The following is a 20,594-nucleotide window of genomic DNA, read 5'->3' as shown; positions in this document are numbered from 1 at the left end:
TTGTGTTATTGATTCCAGTCTAAAGGGCTAGAACACAGGAATAAAATATATCATCTACAGGGTGATCGTTTAGTAATAATTAGTTTTTGGATTAAATTATTATTAGATAAAGGCTTAGTTTTTTCTTAACAAAATATTGATATTTCCGCCCTCTACCATTGTGCACATAGCTGAATAAGTTATGACGCCGCGTTATATACTGAAGCTCCTAGCATCACCTCTCACAAAATAGACACCTACAGGCTTATCTTCCCTTACTCGAAAAATGGTGCACAACTTGGCCTTTTTTAACTATCAATGTTGGTAAACTAAACTTAACCGTTTGAAATTCTAATGTCACTTTTCTGTTGCATGGGTTCGAGAAGAAGAAAAACTAAAATTATTATGACAAAAATTAAGATGGGCAGTTCACGCAACTTTCATATCCCAAATAACTAATTTTTTGTTTAAATTTTCTACACTCTATCAAATACGCACAGTTTGATGAATATGAAGAACAAACTACTTTTTTATAAATCTTTCCAAATAGACTGAAACTTAAAACCCATTAATAATAATATTAAAAAACTTTCTATCATCTGGGAAAGTTGCCAAAAACACTCGAATAAGCTGGCAACAGAGAACCTTTCATATTACCCTCAACTGTTTTCAAAATTTAAAAGGCCACTGCACCTTATAAATATAAACAATCAGAGAATGACCTGAATCATTGTGCACAATCAAATTTATAAGACAAGCAGTTAACCGAGCTTGGAAGATAACTCCGGTGTGTGCTACTACCATGCGCATTTAACCCTCATTAACGAGGGGAAATCGATTAAGCGGGGGGTCTATTAAATCCACGAGATCAAGTAAAAAGTTGGGAACAATAATAATTTTTGCAAAAGGAAAAATATAAATTTAAACTAGTAAAATAAAACATGTGTGTGGCTGTTATTTCTTCCCCTCTACCTTATCCCCTCTTTCCTCCTTTCTGTCCATTAATACCCCTTAGAATTTGCTGTTGTATGTCAATGCTCATAATGAATTAACGCAGTAATAGATAAAGCGATTTGTATCTGCTTCATTTTTATCATAATTAGTTACTTTAAAATTGATAATCTCGAGCATATACTGTTTTTCAAATAGTTGTCCAAAGTAACTAACGAACTTTTGTGTCTCCCACAAATAATATGTTATCTGTATAAATTTCGCATCCTTTAGAATTATTATTAACCCATTATAACAATATATGGCACTTAATAAATGTTTTATTTGTTTTGCTTTAGTGGAGTTTTTGTTCAGGTTGTTTTGTGGTGTGAGGTTAACTAACATTTATGCAGTCCTTAATATCTAGATTAATATATGGCTCCAGGACTTCCCATTTAAATATTTCTAATTTATTGTTTAGCACTAGACTTTTGTTTGTTAACAAAGGTACGCTTACAATAACATATGCTAAGTTTTTAACGTCTACGTATACTGTACTTTTATGCGTTTACAAGTAAAATTTACAAGAACTTCGAAAGTTATATATATTTATATAAGCATGACTTTGTAGCCTTCTTCAGAAGGGAATTAAGAACTCTTTAAAGTTTTATCCCTAAAACTTTTATGCGCTTACAAGTAAAAACTACAAAAACTTTAAAATTTTTTAATATCTACATAGATAATGTTTAGCTTTCATTACAATGAAATTATAACTCCTTAAACCTTTTTGCGTTTTTAAGTAAAAAAATAAAGATTACCAAAATCTTCAATACTTTTGTGGGTAAATTTATTCTACATTTTTTATATGGTCTGTAGCTTTTTCAAAACAATATTTGTAATTCCATTTTCAACTTTCACGCTTTTAAAATAAAAACTACAAATCAAAAAGATAAAATTTTATTATAAAAAGGGTAATTTCGAATAACATTTATTTTTCTTCACGAAAAAAAGTTTTCCCAGCGTTCCTTTTTATTTACATAAAACCGTTTAAAAGACGATCAATAGCTAAATTTAAATTTCCGTTCGTCGCACGGAGTGCCGCTATATTACTTTCATCATCACTGAAGCCCATTTCCCGTAGTTTTTCTAGTTGAAGGGAGTACCGATCTTCTGGAGGCGTGTTGCCTTGAGAATCAACAGCAGTAGAAACTTTAAAAAAGAAGTTTATGAAAAGTTTAAAATCATAATATTAAAATTTAAAATTGTATAATTTAAAAAAACAATTATAAATTTACTCTTTTTTAAAAAATTAAAAATTGTTTAGTAGTAATAGTAATAAATAGTAAAAAATGTTACATCCTTCTGGAGGTAAAAGATCTTGACTGGAAAGATCCGAGCTGTAATAATTATTAATAATAGTTAAAATATTGTATGCTTAGATAAAATTATGAAATATATAAAGTTTCTTATTAGTTAAGCGTGAAAGATTTTAAAAATAAAGAAATAAATTCAATTGATAATAATTATAAAAATCTAAAATGAAAAAAGGGAGGGTTAATAACAATTAAATTAGTTTAAAAAACTTTTAAAAAGTTATAAAAATAATTAATTTCAAAAAATTTAAATTAAAAAATAAGTATTCAAATATAATATTTAATATATAAATAATAAAAGTTAAAAGTTTTAATAACAAAATTTCTACTAAAAAAATTAAAATTTAGATGCAGATTAAAATTATAAAAAAAATTATATATACATTTTCGATATAAATTAAGAACAATTTAATATAATTTTATAATTCCTAAAGTAAAAAATTGTTAATCAAAGTCAACTTAATAAAATTCATTAAAAAATTTATATTATAAAATTAATAACAAAATAGGAATTATAGTAGCATAAAAATATAAATAATAAAAATGAAATAGCTTTTATTTGTATAAATAAATAAATTAATTATAAAATATTATAAAAAGTAAAAATTTATTATAACAATTTAAAAATTAATATATAATATATAATTTTCTTAAGATAATATTTTATATATAACTTTATACGCAAAATAGTATATAAAAAAATAGAAACGTAACAATTATATATCAAATAATAAAAAATTTATTAGATAAAAGATAATTATTTTTATAAATATATAACAAATAAATAATTATTTCTAGTAAACTATAAAAATAATAAATTTATAAAAAAAAGTGATAAAATAAACATAATTTTAAAAGATATAAATAATAAATTATTATTTATAATTTTTATAACGTTTCAGAATTTATAATTTTTTATAAAAAAAAATATAAAATAAAAATATTATAAAACTTAATAATATTAATAATAAAAAATAATTTAATGTTAAATATAATTTTTATAAGAAACAAATTTATATATAAAGTTATGGATTTTATGTGTTTAAACAATTTCTATACAATAAAATAAAAATATTATTTTATATAAATTTCTAATCAAAATTTAAATTGCAAAAAAAAAACATGTATAAAAAGTAATCTACAATAAGAATATAATAAAAAATATAAAGAAAAATTAATATTATTAAAAGAAAGTAATAAATATACAAAAAAAAATTATAAATTTTAATGCAAGCGAAAACATTAAAAAATTAAAAAAAAAATTAATATTAATGAAAAAATAATAAATAATCTAAAAAATATAAAAAAAGAGGAGCACGGAATAAGCCCGGAGCGCGTCAATGTTTGTAATGATTGTTGGTACTGCGCCATCGCGCGAAAAACTTCGGGGTTAAACACGCGCCGCATCGAGTCCGGATTAGTCAGGAGCCGAGAAAGTTCGGGATTGCTGTGTTATTTTATAAATAATAAAAGAAGATTTTTTAATATAAAAATTATAAAATGTTATTGAAAATTTTATAATAGAAATCAAATTTTTTTAATTTTTTTATTAAATATCAATTATAATGAAGATAAAAATAAATAAAAATTATAGAGAGTTAGATATAAAAATAATAAATAAAGTTTAAATATAAATTTTATTAAGAAGATTTTAATATTTTGTATAAATTAATAATTATAAAATTTTTTTATAAGCATTAAAAAAAACGGAAAACTTTATATAAATATATTTTACAATAAAAAATTTTGAATTTGTTTTATAATACAATAGAAAATTAGAGAATTATCATAATAAGAAAAGTTAATATTAAATTTTATTTTACCTGGTTCAAATTTTTTCTTTTTCTTATAGATTAAAAATTATAAACTAAAAAAAATTATTTTTGGAAGTAGTGAAAAAACGTAAAACTTCTCATAATATTTTACTACTAAGAAATTTAAATTATGTTTTACAATACATAAAAAATTTGAATTTGTAACAATAAAAAAGCTTAAATTTTTTATATAAACTAATAATTACGAATAAAAAGTAATTATTATTTTTCAAAAACTTTTCAAATAAATATTATACTTTATAAATTATAATTTTGTTTGTAAGTCCATAAAAAAAATAATGAAAAAATATAATATTATATTTTGCAAAAGAATAATTAAAATGTTGCAAGCTTTTTTATTAATACATATTGAAAGCAAATAAAACGGAATATTATGAAATTTTCTATATTTAAAGTTAATATAAAAAAGAATTGTTTTAAAAAATTTACAATAATGAAGAAATTATATTAAATAATTAATGGTAAAAGTAATATATATATATAGTAAAAAAGAAGAAATAATAATAATGAATAATTAATTATATCAATAACAAATATAAAATATAAATTTTCATACGGTATAAAAATTGTAAAATAATTAAAATAATAAATATAAAAATTTAAATAAAAGAATCCCCGCAAAAAATCATACAAAACTTTTTTAAAATAGACAAAATAATAAAAACAACTATGAAAGAATTAAAACTTTAATTATTGAAAAAATATTGAAATAATAAAAAAACTTAAATATATTTATAATATAAAAGTTATTATTAATTAATAAAAACACAAAATACATAAAAAAAATAAAACTTAAAATAAAAAATAGTAAACATATTAATACGCGAGATAAACTTTTTCACTTATACAATTTTTAAATTTATTAAGTAAACCTTTATTCATATTTTTATTATTATTTATATATATATATGTAGTAATAAAATATAATAATAATTAATATAAATTAAAATAAAATATAAAAGAAATAAGAATAAAAATAAGTATTTAACTTTTTATTAAAAAAAATTTAAGAAAAAGGGTAAAAAAAAAGTTAACATAAAATATATTATTATAATTTTTAATTCTTAAATGAAAATATAAAAAAAACTTATAAAAATTTCTTAAGTAAAAAATTGATAATGCCAATAAAGAAACTTATCAATAAAATTATTACATTTTTAAAAAACAAAAAAAAATTTAATTTAATAGAAAATTAAAAAATTCCAAGTTAATAAAAATTTAATAAAATAAAATTTTATAAGCAAAAATAATTAATTAAAATATTTTAATAAAAAAATAAAGTTTTAAATTATAAATAAATTTTATAGAGCAAATTAGCATAAAATAATTATATTTTTATATAAAATTAATAAAAAATTAAATATCAAGTAAATAATAATTATATTTTTGATAAGTATATTAAAAAACTTTAGTAAGTAAGCAAAACTATTAAAGCGATTTACATATTAATAAAACTGTTATTTTTATATAAAAATAAAAAAAAAAAACAAAAAAAAATTTATATTTGATAAAAAAAATTAATAAAAAAAAAGCGTTAACATAATTTATATAAATAAGTATGGTACTTTAATAAAAAATAATACTTAAAAAAAAATAAAAAATTATTAAGCAAATAACATTTTATAAAAATAATTATATCTTAAATAAAAAAATTAAAAAAAAATTCTTATGTAAAAAAAAAGTAAATAGAGCGATTTACTTAATATACAAAAAGGAAATAATAATCAAGTTAATAATAATTAAATTAATAAAAATTCTTGAAAAAAAAATACAAGAGTCAAAAACAACTAATTAAAAACCTTTGGAAGTAAGGATTACTATTGAGTATGCGAGTAACAAGCTCAGGATTGGACGAAACTTGCCGCATGGCCTCTTGAAATGCAGAAGATTCTAAGAGAGAACCAAAATTTCCTGCAGGATTTACTTTTATATAAATAAAAAAAAAGTTGTGTTAAAAAGTTTTAATAATTTATAACAGAATTTATATAAAAAATAATAAAAAGTTATATAGTGATAAGTTATAAAAAAAATTCATATAAAATTAGTAAAAATGAATAAATAATAACAAAAAAAATTAAAAGAGAAAAGTTTGAAAAAAACATTGTTTAGAAGTTAATTATTTAAAATATTTTTAGTATAAATATTTAAATAAAAATAAATTCTGAAAAATAAAAAAGCGAAAAACAAATTTATTATATACAAAAACTTTTTTTATTTAAATTGAAATAAAAAAATAAAAACATTAAGAAATCTAATAATGCTTTAATATAAAAAAAATCTTTCACATTTTAAATATATTACTATCTAAAATTTCACAGAAATTGCAATAAAAATAGTAAGTGTATACATTTATGATGTTTATAAACAATTATAAAAATATAAAATTATTTTAATACTAATACAAATGCTTAATATAAAATACATTTTTCAAGAATAAAAATATAAAGTAATAATTTTTAATACAATTTATTTTTTTTTTTATTTTAGAAAATTATTTTTTAAAAAAATCAAATATTTGCATAAAAAAAGTAGAAACATAATAATAAGTAATTTAAATTAAAATAACGTATAAATTTTTCATATAACAAATTATTTTTATATAATAAATTGTTTGAAAATTAAAAAATTACAAGAAAAAAGTTTTGATTATTTAAATTTAAAAATTATTTGTTTATGCTTTCAAAAAAAAATAAAAGTATAAATTAAACAAAAAAGTAAATTTTTTATGTAACAAAAAAATTTTTTTTTTAAAAAATGTATAGAAAATTTAAGTGTATAAATTATAATTATTTAGAAGAGTATAAAGTAAATATGCTTACATAAAACCACAAAAATTATTTTTCAATTAAGTTGATTTTAAAAAAAATAAAAATTTATATTCGTTTCTTGTATAATTCTTTATTATAAAGTAATAATAACAAAAAAATGTAAAAATATTATAAATATTTTATTTTTAAAATATATATTATCAAAATATTAATAAATAAAAAAGTTTATAGTAAAAATTTATTAATAAAAAAATTTAAAAAGTATAAAAATTTATAACTTTTAATTTTGTGTAACAATTAATTAATAAACATTAATTCATTTATAAGCAATTTACGTATAAAAAAATAAAAATAGGATTATTTTAAATGTTTAATTTAAGAGCAGCAAAATATTAAGTTTAGTATTAATACTATTTATTACCAAAAAAAGTAATAAAAAAAATGATACATAATATTTATTTTTTAATAAAATGTTATGAAAAACAAGAAAAAATAAAAAAAATCGAAATATATTTTTTACTTTTTGTATTCGTTTTATGAATATTAAGGTAAAAAATATAATTGTAAATATCACTTATAAGAGTGCTCGTTAATTAGTACATATAATAAAACTAATGAATATAAAAAGTTCGACTATTTAATATTTATATTAAAAATAAAATATTAAAAAAAAATAAAACACAAAAAGTATAATTATTATAAGTGTTGTTAAAGATGATTAACAGAAAAAAAGTTTTTCATAAATTTATTAATATAAAAATAAAAATATTTAATAAACAAATTGTATTTTTTTATTAATTACTATCAACAGGATACTTTTTTTTTAGTATATTTAATAAAATATTGAAAAAAATTGAAAAAAAATATTTTTTTATTTACTGTTTATATTGAGGTCATCAGAAAGAAAATTTTTTATACATATTTATTGTAAAAAATTTATAAAAATATATTTTTCAATAGTGTTTATATTGAAATCAGCAAAAAAACGTTTTTTTTAAAAAAAAATAAATATGAAAATGTTAGGGATTATCAGAAAGAAAGTTTGTTATATCCATTTTAAAAAAATCTTTTAATTTATTCAGCTGGAATAAAGTTTTTAAATATTTGTTAAAAATAAAATAATAAAAAATTAATATATATTATCTTAATGAAACAGCAGAATTTTTTTTAAATATCTAATATTATTAATAATCTTAAAAAAAAATAAATATTATAGTCAACATTAACTAGAAAAAAGTTTGTATCTAATTATTATAATATAAAAATAATAAAACTTAAAAAAAAAATTAGAAAAATATTTTTTTAGTAAACTGTTTGAATTGGGATCAACAGAAGAAGTATTCGAATTTCCCGCCCACGGATTGGGCAAAGGATGCGTCGGTATAGACGAGTTTCCTTCATTGGTAGAAAATGAATTGTTTTCCTTTTTATATAACAGTAATATCAACATTTATAAGAATAATGTTAGCAATAATAATAATAACTACAACAACAGCAAAGATATTAATAATAATAATAATAAAACTTTCAAATTTGATGTAAAAATTTTTTTAAACTTTAAAATATTCATAGAAGTAGTAATCATAAAATAATATTAACAACCAAACATTCATTAAATTTAAGTAAATTTAAAATTATTAATTAATATTAACCTAAAGTATATAATAAATATTTAATATAATTAATTTATTTAAAACATTTTAAAATACTCTTAAATATTACTATTAAAGATAAAAAAAAAATTAATTTTGAATTTATTATAAATTTTAAATATAATAATAAAACTTTAAAAAAAGTTTTAGATATTAATATTATCTGTAAAAATAATAACATTTGATAAAACAATATAAAAAAATTAAAATATATAAACTTAATTATAATAATAGTTATAATAATAAAACTTTCAAAGTAGATTTTTTAAATTTAAATTATTAATATTAAATACTATAAAAATATAAAAAAAGACAATCATAAGTAAAAAAATTTAATGTAGATTAAAAAAACTAATAAATATAATAACTATTAAAAAATAATTTACTTAACAAAAAAAATAATAATAAAAAACAATCATAATAATAATAATAAAACTTTCAAGAAAAGTAAGAAAACTTATATATTAATATAAAATATTAAAAAAAAAAGTATTAATAAAATATAATTTACTTGTTAATAATGATAATAAAAACAAGCACAATAATAATAAAAAACTTATAAATATAAAAAATAGATTACATTATTAAAATATACTTAATTTAATGATAAAACATTCAAAAAATTTAATACATTTATTAAAATATATTATAAAATTATAAGTGGCATTTAAAAATTATAATACAATCAATAATGATAACAATTACAATCATAATAATACATTTAAATAATATAAAATTCAAAATATTAATATGAAGTAAGATATAAATATAATAATTAATATTAAAAATTAATAAAAATAATAATGAAGCTTCAAATAGTAAAAAAAAACTTTAATACTAATTGTAAGAAAAGTATTAAAAAAATTATAATATAAAAATAGGTATAAAAATATTAATAAAACATTTCTAGTAAATTTATATTTAGTTTCAAATGTTCGTATTAGATAATATTAAAAAAAATTAAAATTATAATAAAAGTGATAATAACTACAACAACAACAAAACTTTTACAACAGACTCAAATGTTTTTTTAAATAATACTGTTAAATAAAAATTATTATTATAAAAATATAAATAAGAAAAATAAGAATATAACGTTTATAGAAGATTTATATATATATTTTTTTAATAAAATTAAAATTAGAAATTTAAAATCAACAAAAAATAATAAACTAAAAATAAAATTTTTAATATCCAATATTATTTAGTAATCAAAATTTTTTATATATTAATTTATATTAAAACTTTTACAGAAGTTGCATCAGAATTAATATTTTCAAGCGGAGAAATAACGTCCGTATACAACCTGCGCAGTGCGTTGTAGCCTATTTAAGTTTATTAATAAAATTATTATATTTTGAAAAAAAATAAAAAGTTTAATTATAATAATATAATAAAAGTATAAAAATATGAAATATATAAAAATATTTTTAAAAGAAATAAAATAAATTTATTTATAATATTAATATGTAAGAATTTAAAAAGATAAATATATATAAGCGTAAAAGAAATTTGGTCAAAATAATAATACAACCAAAAATATAAAAAAATTCTAAAAAAAATTAAATTCTAATACAATTAAAAGTAGAAAAAATATATGAATTTGAAAAAAAAAGAAAATTAAAATATAATAAAATTAAAAAATATAATTTTTAATTAATAAAAGAAAAAATTAAAAAAAAATTATATAAAATCATAAAAATTATAGTTCAGATTTACAATAATAAATTAACAAAATACAAAAAATATAAATTTTTAGCAAAAAAATAGAATATAAAAAAAACATTTAATTTAAGTTAAATTTATTATGAGAAAATAAAAATAAAAAAAGTAATTTTTGGAATAAAATATTTTAAGTAACAAAAAAACTATAAATGAAAATTTTTTATATCGAAATAATGAAAAATACAAAAAAATATAAATTTGAAAAATACAAAGGATTAAAAAAATTATTTTTAAAGTTAAAAAGAAATTTAGAAAATAATAAATTAAATTTAAATATAATTATTGATTTATGAAAAGTTTCAAAAAATATTATAGTTAAGTTATTTATGTAGTAAATAATATAAATTAAGTAAAAATAATAAATATAAATAAAAGGTTTATGCGGAATAAAAACTTTTTTATAAATAAAAAATAAAACAGAGCAAATTTATTTAAAAAATTATAAAACGTAAATATTTGTTAATATTTTTTTAAAAAGTGTAATAAAAATATTATAATAAATTAATAAAATATGAATTAAAATAGTAAAAAAAAGGGATAAAAAGTATTGAAAATATTATTTTATTATTAGGATATGATTAAAAAAAGTATAAAATAGTAAATAATTTTATGTTTTAAAAAAATATTCAAATATTTTAAAATTATAATAAAAAAATTTGTGAACAGAGTATAGAAAAGTAAATATTATTACTATTTTTAAAAAAATAAATTGAAACATTTCAAAAACTACATAATAAATAGTAGAAAAATATAAATATATTTTCATAAATTAAAAAAAAAAATTCAAATAAATAGATAAAAATTTCTATTAAAAATTAGTAAAAAAAACTATAAAACTATAAAATATTATTATAAATTTAAAAATATATCCAAACGATTTTAAATAACATATAAAATAGTAAAAAGTATGATATATATTATCATAAATTTTAATAAAAAATTCATATAAATAAATATAAATTTCTCATAAAAATTAATAAGTATGAAATATAAAATATTTTAATTAATTTAGTTGTCAAACAATTTTAAATAATAGGAAAATAGTAAAAAGTATAAATAGTATTTTCATAAAATTTAAAAAAAAAATCTCAACAAATTTTAACTTCAAATTCAATAAAATTAAAAATTCTTATACAAAAAATTAAGCGAAATTGAACAAAAAAAAAGTAAAAAGTATAAATTTATTTTTTTTTAAAATATTAATAATATATACAAAAGTTTTATAATATTTTTACATGTTATTCTATTATTACTGTTATGCACAGCCCGTCAGTGGTTTAACATCCCTAAGGTTATTTCGTAACGATAATATGAATGACTTAATTGACCATTTTTATATATAAATATTATGAAACAAAATTTTAAACAAATTTTAATTAAACTCTTTTTATATTAATAAATAAAAAAAGGATAAAAATGTAAATATTATAATAAATTTAAAAAATACTAAATAAAAATTATTAAAATATTTTAGTCGGTTAAAACCAAAAAATTTTATAAAAAAGTTAATTTTTTTATATTATATAAAAAGTAGAAATGTAAATCTTTAATAAATTCAAAAAATTTAATTATATCACACAACATTAAATAAAAAACAATAAAATAATATCAAAAAAAAAGTAAAAATTATATTAATTTAAAAAAAATTGTGAAACGAAAAGAAATCCCATAAAGTATGAAAATATAAATATAAAAATAATTTTTAAATAATATAGTACAAAATTATAATAAAAAAAAAACATTTTTATTATATATATAATATGTAATTCATAAAAAATTTCAAAAAAAAATTAACGTAGAAAAATTAAACAAAACTTCCAAAAAAAATTTACTATTATTTTATTTTTTATTTTCATATCCAATTTTTTACTTAAAAACTTAAAAAAAGTATAAAAATATAAGAATAAGAATATATAATTCATAAAAGAGTTCAAAAAAAATTTTCATATAGACTTATTTGTTATTCTATTCTGTAATTTTATTTTCTTACTTAAAATTATTAAAAAAGTATAAAAATATAAAGAAATATTAATTATTAAAAAAGTTTAAAACAAATATAATGAAAAAGTAATAATTATAAAAACATATTGAGTAATAAAAAATTTCCAAAAAAAAGTAGAAAATATAATTAAACCGAAAATTTCTTTTAAATAGAAAAGAATATAAATTTTTTTTAATTTTTATTATTTCCATTATTATACGTAATATTATTAAAAAAGTATAAAAATATAAGAAATATACCAATTAAAAATATTTTACAAAAATATGAAAAAGTAATAATAATTAATTATATAATATAGAAAAATATAATTCATAAATAATTTCAAAAAATGATAATCTAAAAAAGTAATTAAAATAAGTATTTATTTGATTTTATTCATTATTCTATTCTATATTTTCCTATATGTTTTATTTTTTAATTAAAAATCAGAATTTCTATAAATATGAAAATATAATAATTTGCTATAAATTTAAAAATATAATTAAAAAAGATTTTAAAAATTAAATAATTCAAAAAAGGCAATTATTAAAACTTATAATAAAAATTTACTTATAATTTTAATTTTTAGTATCTTCTATTTTTATTTTTTTACTTAAAATAATTATAGAAGCATAAAAATATAATAATTTATTATAAATAAAAAAATAAGGAAAGCGTAACCGAGCAAAAAAATTTAAAGGAAAGATAGAAAAATTTTTTCATTATTATATTTTTTTATAAAAATTTTCTATAATTTTTATTTTTTTCCTAAAACTACATTAATTAAATATAATAAATAAAAAATTAAAATTATAAAATATTGCAACACAGTATAATTTTTTTTAAAAAAATCTAATGATAATATATATATAAAAAACAAAGAAACAGAAAAAAATAAAAATTCATAAAATAATAAAAAATTATAAATAATTAAAATATAAAGATTTTAAAAATATTAAAAAAAGCATTAAAAAATAAAGTAAAAATAAATATTAGCAAATCAGTAACTTAAAAAATTAAAGATATTAATAAAATTTATGTATAGAAAAAAAAACTTTTTTTAAATAAAAATATAATAACTAAGTAAAATTTCAATATAATAAAAATTATTAAAAATAGAAATAATAATGTTAGCAAATTTATAATTCCAATAATAAAAGTGTATAAAAAATTAATACAATCCAGTATATGTATATAAATATTAAATTAAAAGTTTTCTTTACGATAAAATATATATAAAAAATTATATACTTAATAATACACATTAAAAATGAGCAGTAAAAAAAATGTAATAAATAAAATATGTAAAATATAATAATATATATCAAAATAAAAATATATAATAAAAAAAAGATAATAAATTAAAAGTTTATAAAGAAGTTATACATAATATATATATAAATAATAATAACAAATATAAATATATATTAAAAAAAATGAGAATTAAATAAAGGAAATAAAAAAGTTAAACAAAAAAATATATATAAAATATAAGGATAAATAAAATATTATATATAAAAAGTTAGAAAAAAAGGTTATATATGTATAAAGATAAATATCTATGATAAAATAAATATTAAAAAAAAAATTTATATTGAAAAAAATAAAAAATATTATACATATGATAAAAATATATATCAAAAGATGAAAAATATATACTTAAAAAAATAAATAATATTATATATATATATAATAAAAATATATATGAAAAAATAATATATATAAAAAATTATACATACAAAAAAAATATTATATATATATAAATGTAAAAATATATATATAAAGAAAAGGAAAAAAAAATTATAATATATTTAAAACTATAAAAAGTATAGAAATAAGAAGATAAGGGAAAAAAATAAAAAATATTATATATATAAATTAAATATTTATAAAAAGATAAAGAATAAAAAAGTCATAAGTAGAAAAAAATATATATACATTATAAAATATGTTATATACAAGAAAATAAAAATCACATATACTTTTATATATTCAAAGACAAAAGTGTGTAGACCTTCCGGATGGCTTTCAATATTTTGCATGGCTCTGTCTTGTGTGCGCAGCATTTCCTGCATCAACGCGGGATTACGCATAATTTCAAGTGACTATGGAAAAAATTTCTTAGAAAAATAGAAATGAAGTAAATTATACTGAAGGTCTTAAAAAATATAAAAATATAATTATTTTCAATATAACTGAAGCACTGCAGAAATTTATTATAAGTTGCGATTGTTTATAAAAAAAATTTTAAAAAACTTTAAAAATTTAAAAATGTTTGTTACAAAAATAAATAATAAATTAATATAAGTATCTAAATTATAATTGAAGTGCTAAATAAAAATTATGAGTAAAAATTGCAATTATTTAATAACATTTTTTAGCAACTATAATAAAAAAAAAAAATTAAATAAAATTTTAATAAAATAAATATATTAGTAAAGTTTATTTAAAAAAGTAATATAAAGAAATTATAATTATTGAAGCGCTACAGAAAACTTACATAAAGTCATAAATAAAAAAGAATTAAAATACCACAAAAAATTATTATAAAAAAAAATGTTTCTACTAAAAAATTAAAAATTTTTAAATTCTAGTAAAAATCAACAGTTGTACTGTAAATAATAAGTTTTTTTAAATACTACAGAAGATTATTATTAAAAAACTTTAAATATTAAAAAAATCTAGCCAGAGAAAAAAATAAATCCTAAAACCAAAATTTTTATATAAAAAAATAAATTTTATTATATAAAAATTAAAAACTACAGAATAAAATTATAAAAAGTTGTTAATTGTATATAAAAAAATTATTAAGTATTATTTGATTATTTTATTTGTATTTGCTAAATTCTAATAACTTTTATTATACTTATTATTAATAGTAGAATTTTCATAAGAATATTATTATTATACATACTTATACTTATTCAAAAGAATAAACTTTATACATATTTTGTTTATATTCATATTTATGTAAATAACTTAATAAAACCTATTATAAATATATATAAAAACATTTTGTATTTATTATATATATTAAATATAACTTTTCTTTGCTTGTTCATCATAATAAATATATTTTTTACTTTATTTTTATCGAACAATATATATTATAATAATATTTTTACTTTGCTTATATACATATATATACTTCTTGTATAAATTTTTTTACTTATTATAAAGACTATATAAACGTATATTTTTGTTTACTTGTTATATATTTATTTCTGCCAATGTATAATTATATATTAATTTGTTATAATTATTCTAAATTATATATATCAAACTTCATTTTTTATTATATTAGTAAAAAAAACTTTTTTAACTTAGTGTATAAATCTATTAATTTTTATATTTTTATTGTGTATTATCTATAACTTTTTATGCTTATTATCAATATAAAAATATAAACGTTATTTTACTATAATAAACTATTAACTTTTTTTTTAAAAATAACTATTTTCCTTTACTTTATAAAATAATTATGTAAAACTTTTTTTTAACGTGATAATTTTAATTTTTATAAAGACCATATTTAATTATAAATTATGATTAAATAAAACTTTTAATAATTTATTAAAAAATATTTTTAAAAAAAAATAATAAAAAAAATAAAATATTTCGCCTTACATTTAAAATTACTTTTACAATATATATAAATAGTCAAACTAAAATCAAAATATAAAAAAAAAGGCAAACCTGCTTTTAAAAAAAAAGATTGAAGCTCTTAGAGTAACAATGACTTTTATAAAATAAAAGTGAATAAAAATGAAATTGAAAAAATATAAAAAAGACAAACTCTCGCTTAAAAAAAATAAAATAAAAATTTAATAAGAATTAAATTTTTTATTTATAATTTACTTTAACGAAAAATATTCAGCATTAAACTTGAGATAAAAAAATAAAAAAAAGACAAATTCACTTTAATAAAAATTAAATTCGATATCAAAAATTTATATAAAAAATTAAACTTTTTAACTTAAATTTACTTTTCAATAATAAAATTATTGGAAATTGAGATTATAAAAAAAAACAAACACATAAAAGAATTAAACTTTTTTTTTCTAAAATTACTTAAACGAAAAATATTAAACAATAAAAATGATATCAAAAAAAATAAAAAAACAAATTCACTCTTCAAAAATATAAATTCACCTATCCGGAATTACTTTTACTATAAAAAAAAAAAAAAAGAAAAATAAATAATTATTAAATTTTAAAAAATTTAAAAGATTTTCCAAATATTTCATTTGGCCGAAGTAATTTAAACATAAAAATTAAAAAAGAATAAAGTATATAATTTTTATAAAAAAATTTCTATAAATTACAAATTCTAAAAAATAGTTTCCTATAATAAAAAATACATATAAAAGAAAAACTTTACTTGAATTCATATAAAAAAATCCTTTTAAAATAATTAACTTTATAACACTACAAAAAATTTACAACAAAAAACTTAAATATATAAAAAAAAATAACTTTTCCAAAATAATATTACAATAAAATTATATAAATAATGAATATTAATTATATATATAGTAACTATTTCAAAAAAGTAAAAATAATTAGAAAAAAAATAAACATAAAAAATGTTTAGAAGAGATTCAGTTTAATATAAAATTATTTTTAATATTAAAAAAAATGAAATAAAGTAAAAAATAGAAATAATAAATAGTAAAGTACAATATATAATATAAGTTAAATATTAATAATAAATACTTAGAAAAATAATAAATAAAAGTTACTCTTCTAATAAATTCGGGATTCCGTAAAGACTGAGAGATTTCGGGATTTTGCTCTAAAAATCGTTGCATTTGCGGATTCATCATCCCCATCATAGAACTTAAAAAGAAGATTTAGAAGATTTATAATATATTCTATAGAAAAACTAAAAATTATAACAAATAAAAAAAATTCAAATCTTAAAAATCCGTAATTTGCATTTTAAATCTAGAAAATAAGTTTATATATATTTTTTTAAAAATTAAAAATTATTAAAAATAATTAGACAATAAATACTCTTATAATAACTGAGTTACGTAAAATAAAAAAATTAACTTATTCTAAAATTATAAATATTTTACAGATGTATAACATATTCTATAAGAAAAATAAAATCTTTAATTAGAAAATTAAAATTAAAATCTAGAAAATATACATAACATATAAATTTACTTTAAATAAAAAAAATATATTTCAAATTAGATGGTAAATTTTCTTATAATAAATGAGTTACATAGAATAAAAAAGTAAATTAACTAAAATTTAAAAAAAAAGAAAAAAGCTATTAAAAAAAAAGAAGATATTAGAAAAAATAGTAAACAATAGAAATAACTTGATTAAAGATTAATTTGTTTAATTTAATTTATTTGAATTAAATTTAAATCGAGAAAAGGAACAAATTAAAGGGCTCAAGCAGGGGAACGTAATAAAACTTTATTGATATAAACCAATTATAAATTTTATTAAAATAAAATTAAGTATATTCTCATAATTAAAAGCAAATAAGAAAAAAAAGATTAAAAAATTAAATAGAAATTAAAAAAATTGTATTTATAAAGTTAACTTAAAAAATTGATTTTCAATTTAAAAATCTTTGAATAAGTTGTAAAACTAAATTGAATCGAAAAAAAATTGAAACAAATTAAATGACGTAAACATAAAATTATGAACGTCCAATAACTTTAACAAAAAAATTAGTTATTAAACAGTTAAATAAAAACATAATAATCTTATAATTATATATAAAATCTATAAGTTTTTTTAATTTTTTTTTTAAAATATATTAACAAAAAAACTAACTGAAAAAAAGAATTAAAAAGAAATCCATAAGTATTGTCAAATTTTTATTACAAAAATTATAATCAAAATCTTGAAAAGTAAAAGTTTACATAAAAAATTACTCATATTTAATAAATTGATTTCAAAATATAATTAGTAACTAATATTAAATCATATAAATAAAAATGAGGAATAATCACTAAAATTACTAAAATTTAAATTAAATTTTAGTAGAATCCAAATCTGAGCGTTTCAGGACAAAAAAAGTTAAAGTACGTAAAAAGCTGAAGTTAAAAAAATTAATATTAAACTTCTCAATTCGACAAGTTATATATATAAATATATTTTCTATGAAACAAACAAGAATTAAATACAAATAAAATTAGAATTTTACAACTAAGAGGTAATTAGGAAATAACATCAGTAAAAATAAAAAACATAATAAATATAAATAATATTATATATTTATATAAAGATTAGCAGTGCTAAAAAAACCTAAACCCATCCGGACTGCTTATAAAAGAATCCAAAAAAGAATTGAGATCGACAGAATTCAAATCGCCAGTCGAATTATTATTTTCTGTCGGCTCCGAATTAACAGAATCAGATTTAGAAGATTCAGGTTTCGATGGTGAAATTTTATTTGCTTTACTTTGAACTAAATGGACGGAATGACCTATTATAGATTGTTTTAAAAAAAATCTAAATTAATTAAAAATTATAAACCATCTTTAATTCCATACTGGTTTATAGTTTTAGAATCGTTTAAAATTTGACCAGCGTATATTAACTTAATATCTTCTAAAAAAAGTTATTAATTTAGTGTATAATTGATTAAAAAAAGTTAAAAGTTATTATTTATAACCATAAAGCGATTTTCAATCTTTAAAAAATTAAAAAAAATCATAATGAAGTTAGTAACCACTAGGAATGCCTGAATCTGATGAAAGTTTCTGTTTTATATTTAAAACGGTATCACCTTCCTCACATTCAAGTACCCATTTCTCTTTACGGGTAATTGTCTTAATAGTCACTTTCATCTCAACTATAACTATCACGTTATATGATTTTATCCCTATAAAAAAAAATTATAATATATATATATAAATAGACTTAAAGGTGACTAAAATCAAAAAACCTTATAAGCGCTGAAAAAAAAATTAAGAAATTCAAGTGATATGAAATATTATAATAGTGCTAAAAAGAGAAATAAAAAAAATTTTTCGACTAATTCTTATAGAATTATTCAAGTAATAACAGAAAAGTTGCAAAACAGCAAGCTGGGGACTGGCAAGAAAGTTTTTTAAAAAAATGGAAGAGCAGTGCGTGCTAGCTTGAAGGGGCTGGAGCCTCGTCTCGTTAGGAAATTTATTACATTAATTTTTTTTGTATATAAAATCTTTGGGCAAACCCATTCGTCAACAATATACTTTTAGCCTTGCCTACCTGCTTTAGTATTTTTACTTTGACTGTAGACATTTTTTGTGAATCAAAAATTTTTTAAAAATATAGTATAACTGTGGAAGTGTTGTTCGCTATAAATTATATTAAAACTTTGGGCCTTGCTTATCAGCTTTAGTATTTTTACTTTGTAATCATTTTTTTATAAAACAAATTATTTTTTTTTAAAAGCGATATAACTTTGGAGGTGTTATACGCTATAATTTATATAAAAACTTTGGGCCTAGCTTATTTAACTTAAGTACTTTTACGTTAACTGTAGTCATTCTTTTTGTATTCTTAAAAATTAATTACAAATATAATGTAACTTTGAGAGTGTTGTCCTCTAGAATTTATATAAAAATTTTGTGCTTAGCTTATTAACTTTAGTGTTCCTACTTTAACTGCAGTCATTTTTTTTTAAAATTTATAGATTTTTTGGAAATTGTAGTGTAACTCTGAATGTGTTTCTGCTAAAATAATTTAATGACTTGGTCATAACCTAATTACTTACGTATTTTTGCTATGACTGTAGTCATTTTTTTTGTATTAAAAAGGTTATTATAAAAAATATAACTTTGGAAGTGTTGACCGCTAGAATTTATTTAAAAACATACCCTACTTACTTTAGTATGTTTATTTAATCTGTAGTTATTCCTTTTAAAAAAGGAAAGGTTTCTTCAGACAATATCACATAACTTTGGGTGGGCATAGCCTTTTTACTTGAAATTTTTTACTTCAGTTATTCACTCTTTTTATATTCTTAAAAGTTTTTTTACAATTGTAATTAACTGTAAGAGTGTTGTTCACTAGAATTTATTATATTAATTATAAAGTTACTGGTTGAAGCACACCTTAGAGGACTTTTTGTGACCATTATTTTTTATCCAAGTCAAACAGATCAACTTTGTAATGAAGGATACTAATTATTAGTATAAAATTTTTATTATTATTATTTTTCTTTAATTTAATAGTAGGTTTTATATAGTAACTATGTTATAGACTGCAGAAAGTGGATTTGTATTTATTCAATAATTTGGTCATAACGTAAAACCTTTAAAGATATTGTCGGAAAAAAATTTGTTTTTTTCTGTCTGAAGTGTAACAGATGCAATTTTATTAAGTGCTTATAG

At 16.2% G+C, this 20,594-nt stretch overlaps 1 protein-coding gene across 1 annotated transcript; it reads right to left on the bottom strand.

The window, feature by feature from the left end:
• Nucleotides 1–1,931: 1,931 nt before the first annotated feature.
• LOC135121041 (ubiquilin-like) lies at nt 1,932–19,240 on the bottom strand. Its single transcript, XM_064045350.1, has 12 exons — nt 19,160–19,240; nt 18,944–19,096; nt 18,748–18,822; nt 18,517–18,697; nt 16,986–17,082; nt 14,258–14,348; nt 9,789–9,862; nt 8,197–8,308; nt 5,917–6,040; nt 3,601–3,729; nt 2,266–2,306; nt 1,932–2,118 (listed from the first exon to the last, which is right to left on the bottom strand). The coding sequence occupies exons 2-12, from the start codon at nt 19,059–19,061 to the stop codon at nt 1,943–1,945; spliced, it is 1,218 nt and encodes a 405-aa protein (XP_063901420.1). The 5' UTR covers nt 19,062–19,096; nt 19,160–19,240; the 3' UTR covers nt 1,932–1,942.
• Between the last annotated feature and the right edge of the window lie 1,354 nt (nt 19,241–20,594).

The sequence above is a fragment of the Zophobas morio genome, unplaced genomic scaffold (assembly GCF_036711695.1).
Source record: "Zophobas morio isolate AGI-343-1 ecotype UQ-CSIRO unplaced genomic scaffold, CSIRO_AGI_Zmor_V1 ptg000478l, whole genome shotgun sequence".
In the NCBI taxonomy this organism is placed as follows: domain Eukaryota; kingdom Metazoa; phylum Arthropoda; class Insecta; order Coleoptera; family Tenebrionidae; genus Zophobas; species Zophobas morio.
The sequence above is the reverse complement of the archived record's forward strand: the minus strand, read 5'-3'. Positions and strand labels throughout refer to the sequence as shown.

Coding starts and splice junctions, on each gene's coding strand:
- LOC135121041 (XM_064045350.1), bottom strand. CDS start 19,061: ATGAAAGTGACTATTAAGACAATTACCCGTAAAGAGAAATGGGTACTT. Junction 9,863..14,257: donor TATTGAAAGCCATCCGGAAG/GTCTACACACTT, acceptor AAACTTAAATAG/GCTACAACGCACTGCGCAGG. Junction 6,041..8,196: donor TGTTGATCCCAATTCAAACA/GTTTACTAAAAA, acceptor TTTATATAAAAG/TAAATCCTGCAGGAAATTTT.